This window comes from Rhinopithecus bieti, unplaced genomic scaffold (genome assembly GCF_001698545.2).
Source record: "Rhinopithecus bieti isolate Rb0 unplaced genomic scaffold, ASM169854v2 scaffold_5750, whole genome shotgun sequence".
In the NCBI taxonomy this organism is placed as follows: Eukaryota; Metazoa; Chordata; class Mammalia; order Primates; family Cercopithecidae; genus Rhinopithecus; species Rhinopithecus bieti.
This window is the reverse complement of record NW_016805082.1, coordinates 2,094,681-2,115,266: the sequence shown is the minus strand read 5'-3', so window position 1 is coordinate 2,115,266 and position 20,586 is coordinate 2,094,681. Positions and strand designations below refer to the sequence as shown.

Genomic DNA, 20,586 nt, shown 5'->3' with positions numbered 1-20,586 from the left:
AAAAAAAAAAAAAAAAAAATTTATTTTTCAAAGTAAACTGAATGTGATATATATGCACATAGAAAAGTACTAGTTCGCAGTCAGGAAGAGGGAAAAGATTATGCATTTCAAAGCTACCAGAACAGCATAAATTCTCTCCCCCATCTTTGCAGCAGAACTTTCCCTTCTGTTAAAGACAGTGAAAAATGATCACTCTCCACCTGCCCATTCTGACATAGACATTGGGAAGTTTGGAAAATGAAAAAAATAAGTGACCAGTAACAATGGGGGAGGTGCAGACGTACATTTCAGACCTTCTCTCCTTAGCCCCAAAAATCTATTGGTTGAGTTTTCATATCAGCATGCCCAGCTCATGCCTCCTTTTTGCCTCTCTCGCTGCAGCAGAATTAAAAGATTACTCTCAAACTCAATGGCTCTCCTTTCACATCTGGCCTGCTCTTTCCCACTCGATCATTTCCTAAAACATTCCCTTAAATTCCCTTAAAAGGTTGTGAAAATTTTATCTTACATGATAGAACCAGAAGGATAATAATTAAAAAATTACTCATACTCCTTCTGAAATATCCTGAAAGATATTTGAGAGGGGAGGTAATTTATAAACTCTAATAATGGATTTCAGAGTCATATTTTCCCCCTCACTAATCTAAATCCCTCTTTTTCCATTTAATCTCATTGTGTTCTTAGTCTTCACTGGATCTAAAAAACAGCTGCTGACTCCCTAATGACATTTTAGGAAGAGTTAAGTCTACACTTGTATTTAATCCTAATTAATTTTATACTTAATTCCAACTTACTGCTCACCTAAAGCTCAATGTCTATGAAAAATAAATGAAAACTCTGAAGAGGAAAAGTCAAGCAAAAGATGTGTGGATACATGTTATAGCACTTAATGGTATGGTACTATTAAAGCTGAGTATGTCCAAATTGTGGAAACTGCCCTAAATGTCATAAGAAAGTCAGTTCCTTGTATATTTTACAATTTAAATTATATTAAAAGCTCTTTGAGATAAAAATAGGTATAGAGCAAGCTGTTTCTTCAATTGCTTTAAAAACCTGTGAGATCAGAAAGGAATTTTGAAAGGGCAGATGGAAAAGTGATTAATTGTTTACTAAAAAAAAAATACATATATATATGGAATTTCCCTCTTCTGTAGCCCAGTTAGTAGGGCTGAGAGATGCAGGCAGCCTTAGGGAAATGTAGGGAAATGTGGATAAATGTACTGAGGCTGCATGCCTAATCCCTGAGCCCCTCACCCCTGCCTTCTCCCAGTTCTGCTCAAAGACATTGCAGTTCCATTCTTTCCCAAGGCTCTCCCTCTCCCTGTCTCCAGAGCAGCAGCCTTGCATCACATTGAGTTTAAAATAAAGAAATGCTTTTCCTAAAGAATTCGCACACAAATAATCTCATTACCCCAGTGCTTAGGTTTATACAGCAGACGTCTTCTGCCAGGAAAAGAAAAAAAAAATGCACTCTACACTCACTCACATGGAACAGCTGCGAGGAGAGAAATGGTATTTAATTCATTGTGAAATATTCAACAATGGCTACACTGCACTTTTAAAAGCCTTTTGATAGTAAAACCCACAGGGAACAGCCCATCCTGTGTGCTGAAAAGCAGCTTCCCCACAATTAGTCTCTCTATTCAGAGGTCTGGGAAGTCTGTGTAAACTTCAGCACGTGCTATGTACACTGTGGGTAGCTTCAAGGGTATAACCTTTCAGAAACTTCTTAGGGTTTAGTCTTGCTCAGTGACTCTGTCTGCTCACTGAGCTGGCTGGTTGGGGGGAGGGGAGGCAGTGTAAGGGGACAAAGGGAGTATGATGCTTAGGTGAAGAGGTAAGCAAACCCTCTACACCCTAACTGAACGCCCAACAAAGGAAAAAGCATTCTCTGGAGGAGCTTTGCAAATTATCAGGCTTCCTCGTGCCCTTAAGTGACCAATATTGGACTCCAAGAAACCAGAGAGAAGATACAAAAGAAACCAGGTAACAGTGTCTTGTTTTCCCTTTTTCATCCCTGTGGCATTTGTAGGGGTCTCTGCTTTGTGGGAAAGCTAGGAAATCTTATCTATTCTTATCCTGGAGGTGGGCAATTGTCACAAAGGGTGAGACAGCAATGAAGATGTGAACAAATGTTTGGGCAGGCAAAATGTGTATGGTGGTTAAGAACATGCACTTTGGAGGAATATTTACGTTTAATTACCAATCTGCCTCCCAGAATTAGGCTTCTTTGGGGAGGTGAGTCTTATTTATCTCATCCGTAAAATGGGAATAGTATCACCCTCATAGGAATGTTGTAAAAGCAAAAGACCACATATATGCGATCCTTGGCATACAGAAGGTGTTTAACGAATGGTAACCACTCTACCTCTCAAGCAGCTCTAGAAGAACAGGCCTTCTTTTGGACTTTCTGGAGTAAGATTACTAGAATTGGAAGAGAATGGGTTATGAGCTATTTTTCGTCTATATTTTAATTTATAATTGATCAGTTAAGAAGCAACACAGAAATATGCACAGATATCTAACAGGAAGTTCAGAGGGATCTAAACCATGTTAAAAACACAACAAAAGATTAAAAGTCAAGAAAATATTGCATCATGGTAACTGGTTTTATTGTTCAGAAACTTTAAATTCAGAGTTTTCAAAACCCAAAGTATTGATGAGATGTCCAAATATTTCAGGTATGGTTGAAGTGAGCACAACAACTTTCTATTATTTCTAATCTCTACTCAACTCTCCAGGAACAGCCCACAGTCATTTCTGTCTCAAGCAGCCAGCCACTTTCATTATAAAACCCAAAATTCAACCAGTGGACATTCACCAGGATGCGAGCTCCAAACCCTGCTCAGCTAAGAATATCCACCTGATGTATTGACCAAAGATGAAAATGCTAAGACATTGCTGGGAAGTTCAAAGTAGTTGACTTGGGTTGGGTAATCTGTCTGGACTGGAGAAGTCTGAAAATGGCCTCCACTTTTCTAAGTGAGTTTGTAGCAGTAGATGTAACAGTCAATGGTTCCAACAGAAGCTGATGATCAGAAATGAGGGCTAAGACTCCAAAAGAATGACCTTGGTTCAGGAGCAGTGAGCTGAGAGAGTCTGTAGCACCCAGGAGCTTCTCTGCCATAGTCATTCCTGTATACAGTCCCTTAGCCATGAGGGATTGGTTCCAGGACAATCCCTTGCCTAAGATACCAAAATTCATATACGCTCAAGTCACTGATATAAAACAGTGTAGTATTTGCAAATAACCTATGCACATCCTCTCATACACTTTAAGTCATCTCAAGTTTACTCATAACACCTAATACAATGTGAATGATATGTAAATAGTTGCTATACTGTATTGTTTAGGGAATAATGACAAGAAAAAGTCAGTACATGTTCAGTACAGATGCAAATATTCTTAATTATTATTTATTTATTTTTTTGCTCTGAGGTTGGTTGAATCCATGAATGCAGAACCCATGGACACGAAGAGCCAAGTGTACATTGTTTGCAGTGGGGAAGGGGTTAGCTCTGAATTTCTGTACCCCTATTCCCTTTAGCAGCACTATTTCTACATCTTTTCTTCCCTACATGACATAAGGATGCTGGGGAAAATCTATTGTGCACTAGAAAATCCATGAGACGCAGGTCACAGTGTGACTTTCCTGCGGTGCTTTGACACAGACTGAAGCTCCCCATCTCTACCTCCAGCTCACTTTAGGGAGGTCCCAGGTCCACAGTTTTCCTGGGGTGTTTACAGAGATCATCCTGAGGAGCATGAAATGAAAAAATACGTTAAAGAAAAAGGAGAGATCTGGCTAGCCTTTGGGCAAGGCTTCATGCTTCTGTCTCAGAGACAATGGAATGGAAACAACTTCCAGATTTAAATGCACTCTCTTGGGACTGACCAGAGCAGGGAGAAGGGATTTATAGGAAGGAAGTTTATACCAGAGAATTCATCCCAGTTCAACAAAATATGCATTGCGTACTCTAGAAGTACAATGTGCTAAGTGCCGCAGGAAGGTACAAATGTACCTTTCCCTTGGAACACTAGTTTTTAACCTCTTTGGGAGTCTCAGACAACTTTAAGATCCTTAAAAAAATTTCTGCACAAAATTTCAGCAGGATCACACTTTCCTGAAACTCCCCTGGGCAAGAACCCCTGCTCCATGAGAAACAGCAGGTCTAAGATACCGCAGAAAGTTGTCAAGATTGATTTTTTTTAAAAATGTATGAGGTATGTAAGATATCCAGTAAAAATGGCAAAGGAACTCTGTAGCTACTTAAATCACTGGTATTTCTGCCTCTCAAGCACTACTTCAGCAAGTCTCAGGAGGTATGGAAAAGACCGATGACACAGCTTTGAAAATCGATGGCTTTGTTTTGTCGTTTTGTTTTGTTTTTTTAATTCCACCTAACAGAGATCCCAAAGTCCTGTTTTCTTAAATAGCAAGAAAGTTGAAAGACGCAAACAATTCTTCAAAGGTCATGAGGAATCTAACTGGGATGTCCAGGAATAGAGTGGGAAAAGCGTATCCCTATTTTAAAAAATAGGGATGGTGGGGAGGGTGTGGCCAAATGACTAGATCAAGACATGGGGCAGGGTCTGGACTGAAAGCTGAGGGGCCACTCACACTGGCAGCTTTGGGGACAGCCAAGGTTGCCCCATGCTTCAGTGGGAAGGTGATTTTTCTCAGAGTGCAATTAGGCCTCATGTTTGACTGTTGACCTCTGTCCCGTGAGCTATTTATGCTCTTCAGACAGCAGTGAGGGAAGAAGTCAGTGAAGATGGAACCCGGAGGCATTCAATAGGGGAAAAAAGAGGTAGAAAGAAAGAAAAAGAAAAAAGGAAGAGCGAGGAAGGAAGAAAGCAAAGGGAAGGGAAGGGAAGGGAAGGGAAGGGAAGGGAAGGGAAGGGAAGGGAAGGGAGCGAAAAAGAAGTGAGAGAGGAAGGAAGAAAAGGAGGGAGGGGAACCCTGGGCAATTACAGTAATGTATGAAAAGGTAACCTATGAAATCATGAGTTAAGAGCCTTCTCCATGCCATGCCTGGTGCTTTGCCATTTCCACATTCAATACGATTTTGTTGCTGTTGTTGTTGTTGTTTTTTAAATTTCTCCCTTCACAGTAATTCTGTGAGGTCGGCACTACTATATTACAAGCGAGGAAACCGAGGCTCAGAGGGTTCAGTGATTCGTCCAGGGTTGCACAGCTGGTGGATGGCAGGGCTGAAACCTGTGCCCCAACCAGCCCTACCCAGCTCTCTTGATCCTTTGTTAAACGGTAACGACACACACTCTTACCTATCTCTCTATCTCCACAACCTATCTAGACCTCCCTGTAACCTCTCGCAAAACTAAATCTAAGCCCTGAATCTCTTCTGTTCCAACCGTCTGTTTCTTCAGCCCCGCTTGGGCACAGGCGCTGCCACAGGCCGAAGGGCGAGGTTCAGGCCGAGGCAGCCCACGCCCGTCCTCTGCTGCCTCCTCTCCTGGGAGTGGAAAGCTCGTCCGGGACGCCCCAGCTCCGGGCCGGCTTCGCCTGCGCCTGCGTTGCTGGCAGCGCCGGGGTTAACCCGCCCGCCCTGCGGAGCAATGATTTCTGTTTTATTTCAGCAGGGGAAGTGTGTGCTGCCTGATTAGCCTGATGGTTTCCTCTTTTCCCATAACCTCCAGACCCCCATGGCCCAAGTGTTTACTCTCTGAAATAAAAAATCTGCTGGTGTTTTTCTTTTTGTGTGCTCGTGTATTTTGGGAGGATTGCAGGGGAGGAAGGCGGGGTGGGGTTAGGGACCGGGAGGCTGGGGGAGGGGAGCGGGCCGCCTCCTCCAGCTGCAGGCTCCGGGCTAAGACCCCTGGCTGCAGTGCAAGAAAGCAACTTATTAATGAGGGAGCTGGGTCTCCTGCCTCGCCAGCTATAAACACAGTGAACATCTGGAGAGAGAGCCCGTGTCTCCAGGCGGCCAGACACAGCACTACAGGCTGTCCCTGCGGCGCAGTCCGCCCCCACCCTCCACTCTCACGCGCCCCTCGCCCCTCTGCTGGGCCCCGGCTCCCACCTCATCCGCCCACCCGAAGACGTCCATTCACCCAGTGCCGCGGCCGAAGCCGAGCGGGGCCTGACGCCAGCCAGCGGCGTCCACCGTCCCACCCCCGTGCGAGGAGTTCCAGGAGAGGGGTCAAACTGCTTGAATCGCATAAGAACTCGGTGCCCCAGGGACCTTTTCCCAACTCGGACTAAATATTTGTGGTTTGAAAAAGTTGAGAGAACGTTTTTTTTTCTCCGCAGCCCCCTGGGAGTCCCAGCGCAATGCTGTTACTTCCTAGGATGTTTGAGAAGCTGCGCGTCCGAGGGCAGGCCTTCGGAAGGCTTGCCTTTCCATGGTCACTCCACGAACCCAGCCTGGAGGCTTGGGTTTCTCTGTCTTGGTTTCCTTCCTTCCCGGGGACCTGGAGGGGGTGATTTACATTTGTAAAGGCCGTTCCAAGCCCTCCTTCCTCGGGGCTGTTGGGGTCACTCCTGAGAGCACGGGGTCTCTGGTCTCTAACCTGGGTGTGCGGCTCTTTCTGGTCCTCACTAGGCTGGCCTCTCCTTTCACTGGCGAAATGAGGCACACTGAAGGCACAGTGGGCAGATGCTAGCACATTAGCCTTGAGCAAGGTAAGAGTGGGCAGGACTCAGACGTCAGTGGGCATCTGGTTTCTTTGAATCACCTGAATCCACACTCCCACCGCGGCGAAAGGAAAAAGAAAAGCAGCGTTTTTGTATTGGTCCCCTGTGATAGGCCATGACCTTTTAAGTATACTACCCTCATGCAGTGGGCACAAGAACTCTTTGGAAAGAGTATTTCACCTGTGAAAGGTGAGGGTTGAGAAGCTCAGTGGACTTAGCCAGGGCCCGAGGACCCCTACCGGGCAATGCTGATGGGTTCCTGAGGCATAGGCTGGCTCTTCCCTCAACACCAGGCCAAACCCTCTGCTTGGACTTCACACTCTTCAATCACACTCAAAACGTATACCCAAAGTCCTTGTAATCTGAATATGAAATAGTACCAGCTCAAAAGCTACCAAGGCAGCAGGAGGTGGGGAATAAGAAAGAGGCCATGTAGGAAGCAGGAGCAACTTCAGTCCACAGCTGATCAGAGGCATGTCCTCCACTTACGGAGTAGGGAGTCAGGCATTCGCAGAATCTCAGTAGCAGATGAGCAAACTGACAGAGCGAGTATGCGGGAGACATCAGGCATGTGGACTCTCCCTAGTAGACTGCTTGGGCTAGGCTGGCCTTGCTTTCCTTCCTCTTTCCAACCTCTGGCCCTCTCAGAGATGGGATGGGGATATGTGGCAAGGCTGTTCCTGCATCAGGCTTCTCTCAGTACTGTCCCCTGGGAGTAGCTTGTCAGGGCAGCTGGGCCCCAACTTCTGCCTTCTGTGAAAGGCTGGAACCTAAGATAGGGTTACAGCTTGTTCCTCCCAAACAGCACAGCCATCCAGGCAGAATCCAAAAAGGTCCACGTTTCCCCATCTCCCTTTATATTTGGACTTTAGACAGGAGTTTAATTCCCTAGTCTTGTGCTAGAGAATAGTTGGGCATTAACATAGACAATTCCTCCTTGAGCTGGAAAATTGAAAGAATGAAAAAAAAAAAAAAAAACCCTGAGACCGGAGTGGCCCAGTTGTGTTTCCAATTCACTTCGCCTGGACTCCCTATAAGTCTTCTCTGAGAGGGACAGTCCAGCCTCTTCTCAGGGACAGCATTAGTCCAATGTTGTAATGGTCCAATGTTACAACATCCGTAAAGCACACACACTCTCAGGACCAGAACTGTTCTGAAGAACAAAGAACCTGACACAGACCCTCCAGAAAAAGAAAAGCACACCCTGAATGAGGAAAGGAGAGAGGGGTGCAGCAGATGACAGAGTCTGAAACATCGTTCTGTAAAACCACAGACCTGCTGTAAGAATAAACATTTCAGAGCAAGGTGAGTTTCCATTTAACAAGTCTCTCTGGCACTCCCTCAGCGTTCTCAACACTTAAAAGCCAAATTGGAGGCATCTGTGTTTCCTGCTGAGACATCCCACCTGGTTGTGGATAGCCCTTTCCAAACACTGGCCCAGGTTTGATCTCTCCCAGCCGCTAGGCCGTCTGAGAAAGCCCCAGGAGGGACTATGAACTCGGACCCTCAGCATATCTCCCATTTGAACTTCCAAAGTTTATTTGGGAAAGACATTCTTTAGTTCCACCATTTTGTTAGTAAATTTGTTTTAGAGATTTTAGTGAGATCCAAAGCCACACATTAACACTGCCAAACTTTATGTCATAAATAAGTGTAATATTTCATATGGAAACCATTTGCTCTAGTATGTAAATGTACACCCACACACACACTTGCATAAAAGTTGTTTTAAAGGAGAACTGAGGCTTCCCATTTTCCATATATCTTCTCAGTATCCTGGGCATGGCACTGGTCACCAAACGTGTTCAACCAATCAGTGGGTCACTCTATGACTCAATGAAACGCAGTTTGGACTCCCAAAATGCACTTCGGGACAATGAGTCATAATAGCAAATATTCATATCAGGCTTGCTAAGTGACGGCACTGTTTTATGTTTTACACGTATTAGTGGTTCTCAGAGTGTGATCTCTAGACCAGCAGCATCAGCAGCACCTGAGAACTTGTTAGAAATGCAAATTTTGAGCCCTAGCCTAGACTCACTGAATCAGAAACGCTGGGGGTAGAACTCCATAACCAGTGTCTTAACAAGCCCTAAAGTGATTCTCATGTACCCTGGGAGTTTCTGCTTCAATAAGCCTGGGGTACGGCTCAAGATTTTGCATTTCTAACAAGTTCTCAGATGATAGTGATGCTGCTGGTCTGGGGACCACGCTTGGAGAATCGTTGGTATAGATCCGAAAACTGGGTGACAAAGATTAATTTGTCTAAAGTCACACAGTTAGGAAGAACTGATGCAAACACAAGCGACCTGGGTCCAGTGTCTGGGTTCTTTCCTACTACACGAAATAAATGTCCTTTCTCATGAAGAATGGGAAGCGGCAGATAGGCTGTGAATGTGGTTCAGTGAAGGTTTTGCTGTGTTCAGTGACCAAAGACACAGCAAACTGCATTCTACAAGAAGAAAAAGTGTTGTCTTGTTTCTCAAATCAAGGACCATGGTAATAAGACTGTAGGTTCCTCCTCATGAAGGTAAGTTGTGCTTCCTATGTTCTCTAGCTCCAGGCTGCTTCCCAGCTCTAAGCAAGTATTTTGCAAAAGTGTACTTTGCTCACAACATCACATCTGTAAGTTTGGCTGATTCCAGACAAATCCATCCTTGAAATGAAAAATAATTTGATACTATAACATTTTGGAAGAGTGCTAATTAAGCATCATATTTTCGGATAGAAACTATGACCGCTCATGAGCATCAAAACTGTAAGGCTAAAATCAAATATGGACCGTTGGCATTGATGGGATGGATTGAGGTCCTGTGTCCTGCGGGCTCAGTTGGGTCTCTGATGTCGGTTTTGGAAAACAGGCAGTGTCTGACTTCAGCTAGGTCTGGACACCATTCTGAAGCTCACTGCTACTACCCTGTATATCCAACAGGACCGTGGGTAGGAACTAGTCATGACAGTTAATGATGATAAAATGTCAGTGAGCTCTTAGAGACAGGAGCAAGAGACTGAAACATAAAAATGATTCTTGTTATGATGGTTGGAGAGAAAGGGCTGAGGTTGAGGAACAGAATAGAGGAAGGGAGCAGAGAGGAGGCAGGGTCAGTGGCTCCACTCCAGTCAGACTATAAACAGTAACAGACATTTCAGCCATGTCTTGTGTAAGAGGCTCCATTGATTCACAAGGTTCCGTAACAGAAGGATGACGAGAAGCTGATACAGAAAGGACCCATTCATTCATGCAGAACACCAGCACTCAGCCCCATTGGCTCTTGCTAATGGCTCCAGGCTGATAGGGAGGAGGGGGAAGAGGCGGACGGTAGGAGGAGGCAGAAATGAAAGAAAATGATGACTACAAGATTGTTGTGAAGAAATGTACAGCTGCACAGGCAATTGCATGCAAATGTGGCTTCCCTTTTTAGCTGTATAGCTAATGTCCTCAGATTCATCTATTTTTCTCTTTCATGTTATCTTCCCCTCCCGTTCTTGCCTTGTCTTTTTCTGGGCTCCCCACTTATTTTCCCTTTCCCATTCATCTTTCATCTTCCTTTCCAATTATTCCCTACCACGCTACTAATATCCACCTTTATTTTCTGTCCATTTTCACACATCTTTCTTCCACCACACCCGCTTTATCATCTATTTTGTCCAATCGATTCCCAACAGGCCTTGGTGCCTGAGTATTCTCTCCCACTCACCTGGTAAGGCTTTCCCTCATTCATACTTTCTCTCTGCTTGATTCTCTCTTCCCCTTCCCTCCCACTCTTCTGCCACCCTCTTCCTCCTCCTCCTCCTCCCCCTCCTCATCCTCCTCCTTCTCCTCCTCAGCCTCTGCCCCTTCGTGAATAGGAACAACATTCTGAAAAGGCTTGCTCATTCCTTGGTGGCCCCTCCTGTCAGTATTCTCTGCACTGACAGATGTGTAGTCCTTGGAAAAGAAGTTCATTCATCCCTTCTGAGAGCACAAACGTGAGGGGGGAGCAGGGGTGGGCAGTAGCCATGAGACGGAGGACGGGAAGGAAACCGAAGTTATAAATAGGATAAAAGAAGATGAAAAAAATGTCGAGTATTTTTTCTCTTTCTTTATATTCAACACATCTCCAAGGAAATGTACCACAGCTGGAGAAATCATTGGTTGGTCTATGTCTTCATCTCCCTTCACTATAACCCCAAGATCCCCATCCAAACAACATCCATCGCTGAGGAGAGCTGGACCACAGCCCAGAAATAATCCCTCCAACTCCTTCATCTGGGAAGCTCAAAAGTTAAAGGAGGGGCTAGAAAGGCTCAGGGTTCTTGCCAAACATTTCCATCAGAGGGAGTCTAGGACAGTGGGAACTATAACCATCACATTTATGAAGAGATTGCCCCCAACTGGTAGGGTCACACCCCAATGGAAGCTGTGTGCCATCTCTGAGCTGCGGTTGATGGCAACCCAGGTCATTCTAGGAATGGTTATTATATGCCCCAATCTTCTCAACCTACCAAAAGCCGGGGTGACCCCAGCTTCCTTCTTGCAACTATAAACTATGAGAGGAAGATGATATTATCCTGCTATAAGTCCTTGCATTTTAAAGCTGTTCTTCATACAATTCCCAAACACTGTCTCACAGGCCATGAAATAAAAACATCTTTACCTTTGAGAAACTTAACAAAGAGCAGCATGAAAAATCATCTCCACTTGGGAGTGCAAGTACTTCTCAGTTAAGGAAAAGGAAGGCCATGTCTCTTTGCTATGAAGAAGAGGCATTCTGATCTTCAGGCTATGAGCAAACAGAGAAGGCCTCAGCCATTAATAAGATGTAACTTGTAGCAAGCAGAGACCATCCAGAGCTGAAAGTGTTAAATCAAGGCAGCTTTAATCTCAGTTGCATTGGGAGATATAAGACTTAAGCCTTGTGGCATTAATAGGATTCAAGAATTATACAAATATAAACACAACCATTTTGACCTTTTGCTTATACAAACAAAATCTATTTTGTTTAGAATTTTAAAGGATCACTTTTCTCATGTCCTCAAATTTTTACTCCTTAAGTCTAACCTGTGAACAGGTACAAAATCCTCCCATCTCCCTTGTGAAATGGATAGGTAGCTGAGACTTTTGTATATATGCTTAGAGGAACTGAGATACCAAGCAGAAAGTGACAGCATAAATATTATTATGTCTACAATCCAGGGCAGTGCCAAACAATACCTCAAAGATCAATGACTATTGAGTCAAGGGAACGTGGGACACGGGAACTGATTTCATTCTGCCCCGGACAGAAACCAGGCAAATGGAAAGCTACTCCCCATGCCTCCTCACCCACCATACACACAGCCCACGGAGTGCCACAGCATCTTGCCCTTTGTCTGTTTATTCCTGATGAGCAATAAAGCATGGACAACAAAGCAAACATTTATTTTACTTCTTCACTGTTATTTAAGTAATTGACCAAAGAATGTTGTGGGGTAAAATAACACTGAACCAAAAAGTAGCCTTCAAGTTAGTGACTCCCCCGGCCATGCCCCGCCCAGGTCATTCCCTAGAATTACGTTTTCCCAACATGTAAGAGTAATGACATTTTTATACTAAGAATTCATCCTGAGAGAAAACACAGATTTTGACTGGCTATTTCGTATTCAAATATGTTATCATAACATAGTCTCATGTAAAAGTGAACTTAATATCTGAATTGATCATTTCAAAATCCCCAAATTCAAATTTAACCTTTTTTGTTTAGAAACAAACAAACAAAAAAAAAAACACTAGCTGGTAAACCAAGGACTAATGGAATTGTGAGAAACAGAGCGTCTCCTGAAAACAGCATGGATACGAGGACTTCAGACTCCTGAGGTCCCCGGGAATGTAGATCCATTGATTTGAGAGCTCTCTGGAGGAGACTCCCGCTCACCAGAGGGCAGCACTGCCACCAGCAAATGGAAGGAGAGAAGGGAGAGAGGGACAGAGGCAAAAGAAGCGGGATCCGGTGGGCACGGACAGAGAGGCCGGGAACAGTGGAAACAGATGACCATCGAAAGAAAGCATGTTCTTTAAGAAGGCCAAGCAATTCACACAACACTGTTTATCCAGTTCAGACTCTGTGACTGCAAAACTTCTAGGCTCTCTGACAACAGCCAAAACGGGTGTCAGGAAATGCAGGGTAGGCAAAACTATTTGCAAGGTGGAGACCTAAAGCAACCTTTCTTGGGCCCATTCTTAGAGTTTAGACTTCCTGTCGGGGAATAAAGTAACCCAAAATTTATGGAGAAGGCCCGGGACTTTCCATTCAAGAACAATAGCATCCGTACCGCATAAGCCATGGCAGCTGTTATTTGAAAGAATGCAGCCCTCATCAGATTTCCATTGTCCTTCAACTCTATCCTCATTCCCAGCTTTTGTTTATGTTCCTACCTGAGACACAGTGTTCAAGACCAGTAGGAACTTCCTGAGTTGCCATCTCATCCCAAAAGGGATAGCAAGGTCTTTGCTGGTGATAATTGGACTGGAAACCACAGGTCATTCGAGGATCTTCATAAGTGTTGCTAGGTCCTTGCCTCTGTGCAATAAAAAATAGAAGAAAACTTATTAGGAGGAAAATCTCAGTTTAGCCCTAAAGGAACTATGACTTCATATCATCCAATCACATGTAAGTAGGAATCATCTATAGATGAACAGAACCAACTTTTGTTTTCTTCCCTTAACCCCCAACATAAAGACACAGGGAACGAGAAGAATTTCTGACTCAGACTGTATATGCATCTATCTTCCTCCATTTCTTCAAGTTTTTAAGGACTACTTTTTCTGGCCTTCAAATAAGAACTCATGGTTAACAGCAGGGTGGAATGCTGATCATCTTGAATTTATACACTCTTGGCTTATTTTTAATGGTACCTTACTCTGTAAAAACATCATGAAAGGATATTCTTACAAGGCTTACTCCACTACCATACAACAAGTAAATGATAAATACCAAAGGAAAAAAAATGGACCTATGTAATAAAATTCACCTCATTTTTTGGTTAATCAGTGTGTATAGATTTTAAAGACATTGGTTGCTAGGCAGAAATTGTCCATTTCCCCCAATTTTCGAGGACTTGTACCACACTCTTAGTAGTTTTATGAACTCCATAAAATATACAATCCCAATCCATGTAGTACTCTCTTAAGGAAGATAAATGTGCTATGTGGAAGGTCATGTTTTGCTGTTTTTAAAACCCTAGCCTTTGAAGCCAGGTATACATAATTCAAATCCCAGCTCTTCCACTTACCAACATGGAGCCTGGGTCTGATCCTTAATCGAAACCTTAGTTCATGCAATTGTAAAATGAAAATAATAGAAATTGGAAACATGCACATATAGTTCTAGCTACTCGGGAGGCTAAGGCAAGAGGATCACTTGAGAACAAGAGTTTGAGGCTCAGTCAGAGCAACACAGCAAGACCCTACCTCTAAAAATAAAATGGAAGCAATAATACTTACCTCATGAAGTAGGACAATTGAATGAAATAATGTATGAGATAATTGTATATAAAGCAAAATAAAATCTAAAATTGCATTTAATAAAATTATATATTATATGAAATGCATGTGATAAGTATGTAAGGCCTGGTCTTCAATATAAGGTAGGCATTATTTTAATTTAAGAGATCCTTAACATTTCTGGAAATGGGCACATAGTGCAAAAACCAAGACACAAAAGAAAAAGCAGCAAATTCATGGAAAGAAGATTTCTTGAGACTAGGATTCTAATCTACACTGGCCCATCCTCGACTTTCTTTTTTTCTTTTTTATTATTACTCTCTTGGGCCCCTGCACCTTCATAAAAACCCCAACTAAGAAAAGCAAACTCTGCTAGAATTTAATATGGTTAGATCTATTGACATTACGGTCCCAATAAATGTAGCTAATAAGATGGTATTCTCACCCCTGAAGACTAGCTTGGAACTCCCAGAAAGATTCTCCAACTGGAGAACTTATGTCCTCTCTTCTTCCGAGCATACAAGAATTCAGTACTATTATGTCAGATTCAGTTGCCCACTATCTGCTTTCTTCCCCAATTTGCAATGGCCCATTCACTTAAGTTCAGTAAAAATAACAGAAGAGAATATATTGGCACAGAGAAAAATGACAATGGACCCAAAATGTAGAAGAAGGTTCCATGCACATGATATTGGACCTGGTTTTCTATAATACTCATAAAATCATTCAAACTAGAGCTGGACGAAGTTTACTTTGGGGCTGTTTATCATCCAACTGTGTTAAAGGTACTGAGGATGTAAGTTTCAATGGAAACGTCGCCAGTTGTGTTGCATCAAAGGCTAACATTCTTAGCCTGCTGTTGCCAGGGGCCTTGATGAGCACTGTGAGAATGTAAATGGAGCTATGGCAGACTTGCCACCTATACGTGTGTGGGGCCAAGAGACAGGGGAACCATCAGTGAGAGTACACTACTGAGCATCAGTCGGAAAATGTTTCCTGGCCAGGCACAGTGGCTCACACCTGTAATCCCAGCACTTTGGGAGGCCGAGGAGGGTGAATCACCTGAGGTCAGGAGTTCGACACCAGCCTGGACAACATGGTGAAACCCCATCTCTACCAAAAATACAAAAATTAGCTGGGTGTGGTGGCAGGCGCCTGTAATCCCAGCTACTAGGGAGGCTGAGGCAGGAGAATCGCTTGAACCTGGGAGGTGGAGGTTGCACTGAGCCGAGATCGAGACCGTGCCACTGCACTCCAGCCTGGGTGACAGAGCAAGACCCCATCTCAAAACAAAAAAAAGAAAGAAAGAAAAGAAAAAGAAAAGAAAATGTTTCCTTAATTTTGGATTCAAACCATTTTGCTGGAATTTTATTTAATGCTATACGCTCCTGAAGCAGCTACATTAAATACTTCTTTTGGATTCGCAACAATAATTAGGTCTTCAACAAAACTTCGAAACTGAATCAATTCAAAACACACTTCTTAGTCTTATAAATCAAGCCTTGTGCTATCAATTTCTATCCTCATCTTTTTCATATTCCTTTAGAGCCTTTTTCAAAATTTAATGTCAAGTATCAGAGTTGTAGGAATAGGGTCTTGAGCGAGAAAATTTTGATTCTAAATGCTATGAAGAACTCCAAGTTACCCACATCTGTCTTCTTTTGGAACAGCATGCATGGTTTGCCAAAAACAAAAGAGCCTTGTAAAGTGGTAGTATGTAGTATGAGTTGGTTCTTGTGAGTAGGTAGACAGGTAGTTTGTTACAGGCCCTGCTAGGGTGGTGGGAACCTAAGAACTTGAATTCAGATTTAAAAGTTTGGGTTTTCTCTGCTAAAGAAAAGCTACTTGAAGGTAACGTGTAATTGGCAAAGAGGGGCTGAAGAAAAGTGATCTGGGAACAATGTGCAGAGGACAGAGAGAAGGTAGATAATCAGTAAGTATGTAGGGTACAAAATAATGTGGGTCCACACCTGGGTGATAACAGGGTAGCCATATTGTAGGTCAACTCACAGCCTTTGAGTAACAACCATGCACAGAATCAGCTTGATTTGACATGGTTGGTTTTTTTCCTCGAGTCTCTCTTGCCCACAGCTGGGCTCTTGGTCAACACGTTTTTTATTTTATAAATGAAACCCTCTGTATATTTTTAAGGCATAGTTCCTCTGTAACTGTCCTCTGTGGAGCCACCAGATCCTATTTTTAAGAATGAGAAGGCAATAATGTACAAAACCGACCATTAACCACGAGAATCTTTACTAGGGGATGCTCCTGAGAAGCCTTTCATGGTCTTGTTATCTAGACACCTGCCTGTTTATTAGACATTTCATGAACCGACTTAATAACTATTTCATAGAGTATGAAAATGATATTTTTACTCAAGAGAACCACATCACCAGTTCCAATTCATTATGAAACTGCCTCAGTTAAGGAGAAAAAAGCAGGTTATTAACAGGTCAGATATCTGGGCAGCCCAGCCCCCACCTCATTGCTTGAAAAAGCCACCACACCAAACAGGTCCCTGCTTACCGGGCCTCTTCACTGGCATCTTCCTTTCTTGGCTGCAACTGGAGATGAGTCAACAAGATGCAAGCAACACTCCCCATCTCTGCCACAGGTTTGAGAAAACCATCTGACAGGTTCTCACTCACCCATCCCACAGGTGATTGCCCAAAGGATCTAACAAACATCACACACCTGTTCAGTGCCCCCGGCAGTCTGCATCAGAAATGGTCTCCTTTTTTTTTTCTTTTGAGACAGAGTCTCACTCTGTCGCCCAGGTTGGAGTGTAGTGGTGCGATCTCAGCTCACTGCCACCTTGATCCGCCTCCCGGGATTAAGTGATTCTCCTGCCTCAGCCTCCCGAGAACCTGGGATTACAGGCATGTGTCACCATGCCCAGCTAATTTTTGTATTTTTAGTAGAGTCGGGGTTTTATCCTGTTGGCAAGGCTGGTCTTGAATTCCTGACCTCAGGTAATCAGCCTGCCTCGGCCTCCCAAAGTTCTGGAATTACAGGCGTGAGCCACCCCGCCCGGCCGTGCTGGTCACTTTTAATCCTCACAACAATCTTGCAAGATTAGCATTTTCATCTTCATTTTACAGAAGAGCAAACTGAGGTTTTAAGAGGCCAAGTAAATTTCCCAAGGTCATGCAGCTAAAAGAATAATGGAGACAGAATTCTAACCCAAGTCTATTTGATTTCAGATTGTCTTTTCTGCTACATGCACAACATGCAGCTTGCATGGCTTAAGTACAAATTGCTCAAGAATGGTGGTTACTGTTCCATAATAGGTACTCAATGAATTATGGCAATGCTCATTAATGGACTAATGTATTTGGTGTACCTAGTCTATGACAAGTATTATGTTAGATGCTAAGAATACAATATAAGCAACAAATAAACCATAGCCTTAAAGCATATAGACAAGCAAACAGGAAATTACAGTGAGGGATGTGACAGAATTAAGTACCAATGTGTAGTGGGAGGGAAATAGCAGCAGGGAAGCCTTCCTGGAGGAAGCAGTATAAGGTAATAACTGTAAGATTGAGTAAGATTTGCCCTAAAACATTCGATGAAGGGCCATGTGAGCAAAAGAAGAGGAAGATAATCCATCCAAAGGTAAAAAAGAACATATACAGCTATGTAAGGAGGAATAAGAAAGATTCAGGGAGGTGTTATAGAGAGATAAAGACGGTATTGTTTGGAGGTGACAAGCATGAGGGAAAGGTATGCCCTTGGGCAATGAGGATGGTATCAGTTGAGGGTAAGTAGTAAAACTTCAAGCCGGAGGGCAGGGTAAGACCACAGTGTAGAGAGCCATGCAGGCCAAACAGGAATCTGGCGTCAGGAGAGAGCCACTAGAGGCCATGCTGGAGGCCTGGGACATGGTGAAGCAATGCCTTCAGGAAAGACCTATTTGATGGTGCTGAGTAGGACAGATGGGGCAGGGCAAGAAGGCGAGGAGGCTGACACAGGTCAGGAGCAGAGCCTTGCTGAGCCACATTGGGAAAAATCAGTAATACTCATCCTGACTTTATTTTAAAATTTGATTTTTTTCATAATAATGTTTGCATTAATTCTGATTTTTAAAAGATATTACATTAAGATATTACTCAACTTGATTACTGAGTTTGGGGGCACCCCATGTGGGTGCCTCACTCACCTCACTGTAGTCCAGTTCTGAAGAAAGAGGGGGGCCATGGGTGTCGAGGTGAAGAGGAAATAAGAAATATTGGATGTGTTTTAAAGGAAAAATCGACATGATTTTATGACTGATTGGTCATAGCAGATAAAGAGAGGAAAATCCAAGATGCCACTTAGATTGCTTATGTTTGTGTAGTGAAAATGGTGAATCTAGGGGACATAAATAAGGAGAGTGGAAGACAATGTTGCCTTTGGTTGAGTTCAGATGGAGTGATGGCAACTTGGTGGAGGGTCCCTAAGGAGAATGCACGATGGGAGAAGACAGGAAAGAGTCAAGCTAGATCTAGCAGCAAAAAGGTTGGAGTTAGAGCACAACTCAAGGAAAATGGCAGTCAGGACAACAAGGGTAGGAATCGAAAGTGGATCTGTAAAGCTGCTGACAGTTAAGAGGAGAAACAAGGTGGGGGAAAGCACAAGGAAGTACTGGTTGAAGACGTAGGAGGAAAAACAAGCCTGTGTACAGGATCATGGAAGCCAAGAGCAGAGCTTTAAGCACCAGGGGTGGTGAACAAGGGGCCACTAAGAAAAGGGTGGTCTCGGCCAGACACGGTGGCTCACACCTATAATCCCAGCACTTTGGGAGGCCAGCGCGGGCGGATCACAAGGTCAGGAGTTCAAGACCAGCCTGGCAGACAAGGTGAAACCCCGTCTCTACTATAAGTACAAAAATTAGCCAGGTGTGGTGGTGGATGCCTGTGATCCCAGCTACGGGGGAGGCTGAGGCAGGAGAATCATTTGAACCCAGAAGGCAGAGGTTGCAGTGAGCCGAGATCGTGCCATTGCATTCCAGCCTGGGTGACAGTGCGAGACTCCATCTCAAAAAAGAAAAAAGAAAAGAAAAGGGTGGTCCCCAGGCAGCCATGGAGCAAGGGGTTCCCCTGGGCATCTTAGGAAAACGCACACCTCTTCTCTGCTCGTCACACATTGTGCTGAGCCGTGGAGGAAACAGCATGGCTCTCCCTGTCCTCTTAGAAAGAGGCTACCAGACGACATGAGCCCACAGCCTAAATGCTCCACCCATCTAATCCTGGGAACGAAATGAAGCCCCAGAAGTCTGGCAACTAGTTGGACAGTGGACACACCTTGGTCCTGCTCTGCTCTGAGGTGAGCCAGCCCCACAGCTACCACCTGGGTCGACCACCACCACCACCATTCCTGCAAGGAAGCACTCATTGGTTTGTGACTGTTCCCTAGCACCACTTCCCAGTGCTTCAAAGTCAGGAACTTGGGCCTTGCTAGCCCATTCCCTCCTCCACCGCCCATGGTCACCTCCCTGGAACTGCCTATTCACGTGTCCCCTCCAGCCAGCCACATCTTAAAGCCATTCCTTTTGCTCATAGCTTTCCCTCTCTCTGCTCCCCAAAGTCCCCCAAAATTGAAAAAAAATAGGAGAATATTTTTACAACAGCAAATCATGAACACGAGGAGTCTGTGTCTGTGGAGTGGGTGATCTCGTCTTTCGGTCAGCTTCTGTCTTTAGCAGAACATCTTCAATGTCCACATGCGGTGAGTAACTCCCTCATTGCTCACCTTCTGTATGTGTTACTTGGAGCCTAAACTCCATAGGAGCAAATCTGTCTTTTCCTTGCTTGACTTCAGAATCCTAGGGCTTAGCCTTAGTACAGGGCCATAAACATGTAAGACACAATAGATATTTCTAGATGCTAGTGCTTTCTAAAAATGTTTTAAACTCAGAAGCAAGGCTGAGTCAACACTGGATGGATGGGCACTGTGATTTGCACCATGGAGATAACTTTGTATTATTTTTCTAGGAATGTCAGAGATGCTCATGCACTTTAACAGAAAGACACAAGACTAGAAATCAAGCATCCTGGGGGTTCAAGTCCTGCTCTATATCTAAGGAGCTGTGTAACCTCCGGGCTGTTCCTTAACCTCTCTGAACTTTTGCTTCCTGAGGAGGTTGGCCTCCATGATCTCCAAGTTCCTTGACAACTCTGTGTCATTTTTGCTGATCCATCCACATTCTTTCTCCTGACCTTATGACAGACAACCTTCATTGGATAAACAGTCACACCACGGTGGGCAAGCCTGGAGAGCCTAAAGTTATCAGAGTCATAATGTGGGTCTATGACATACAATGTGCCCTTGAAATGCATGAAAGGCCTTACGTTGTTTGTCTTCATTCTCTTCCGAAGCCCCACTCCAACAGTTTTGTCACCATCTCCGCCCTGTTTCAGTAGAGAACAGTGACGCTCAGGAAGAACCTTGCTACTGAACAGTTATAGGAGCTCTCACCTGCCA

At 44.0% G+C, this 20,586-nt stretch overlaps 1 protein-coding gene across 2 annotated transcripts in view; it reads right to left on the bottom strand.

The window, feature by feature from the left end:
* Window positions 1-20,586, bottom strand: part of ETS1 (ETS proto-oncogene 1, transcription factor) — a 129,212-nt gene that overhangs the window by 85,316 nt on the left and 23,310 nt on the right. For both annotated transcript variants that reach the window (XM_017871198.1, XM_017871199.1), the window contains one exon: window positions 13,054-13,198. In XM_017871198.1, the coding sequence (XP_017726687.1) occupies window positions 13,054-13,198 (145 nt within the window). The remainder of the gene's footprint in view (window positions 1-13,053; window positions 13,199-20,586) is intronic.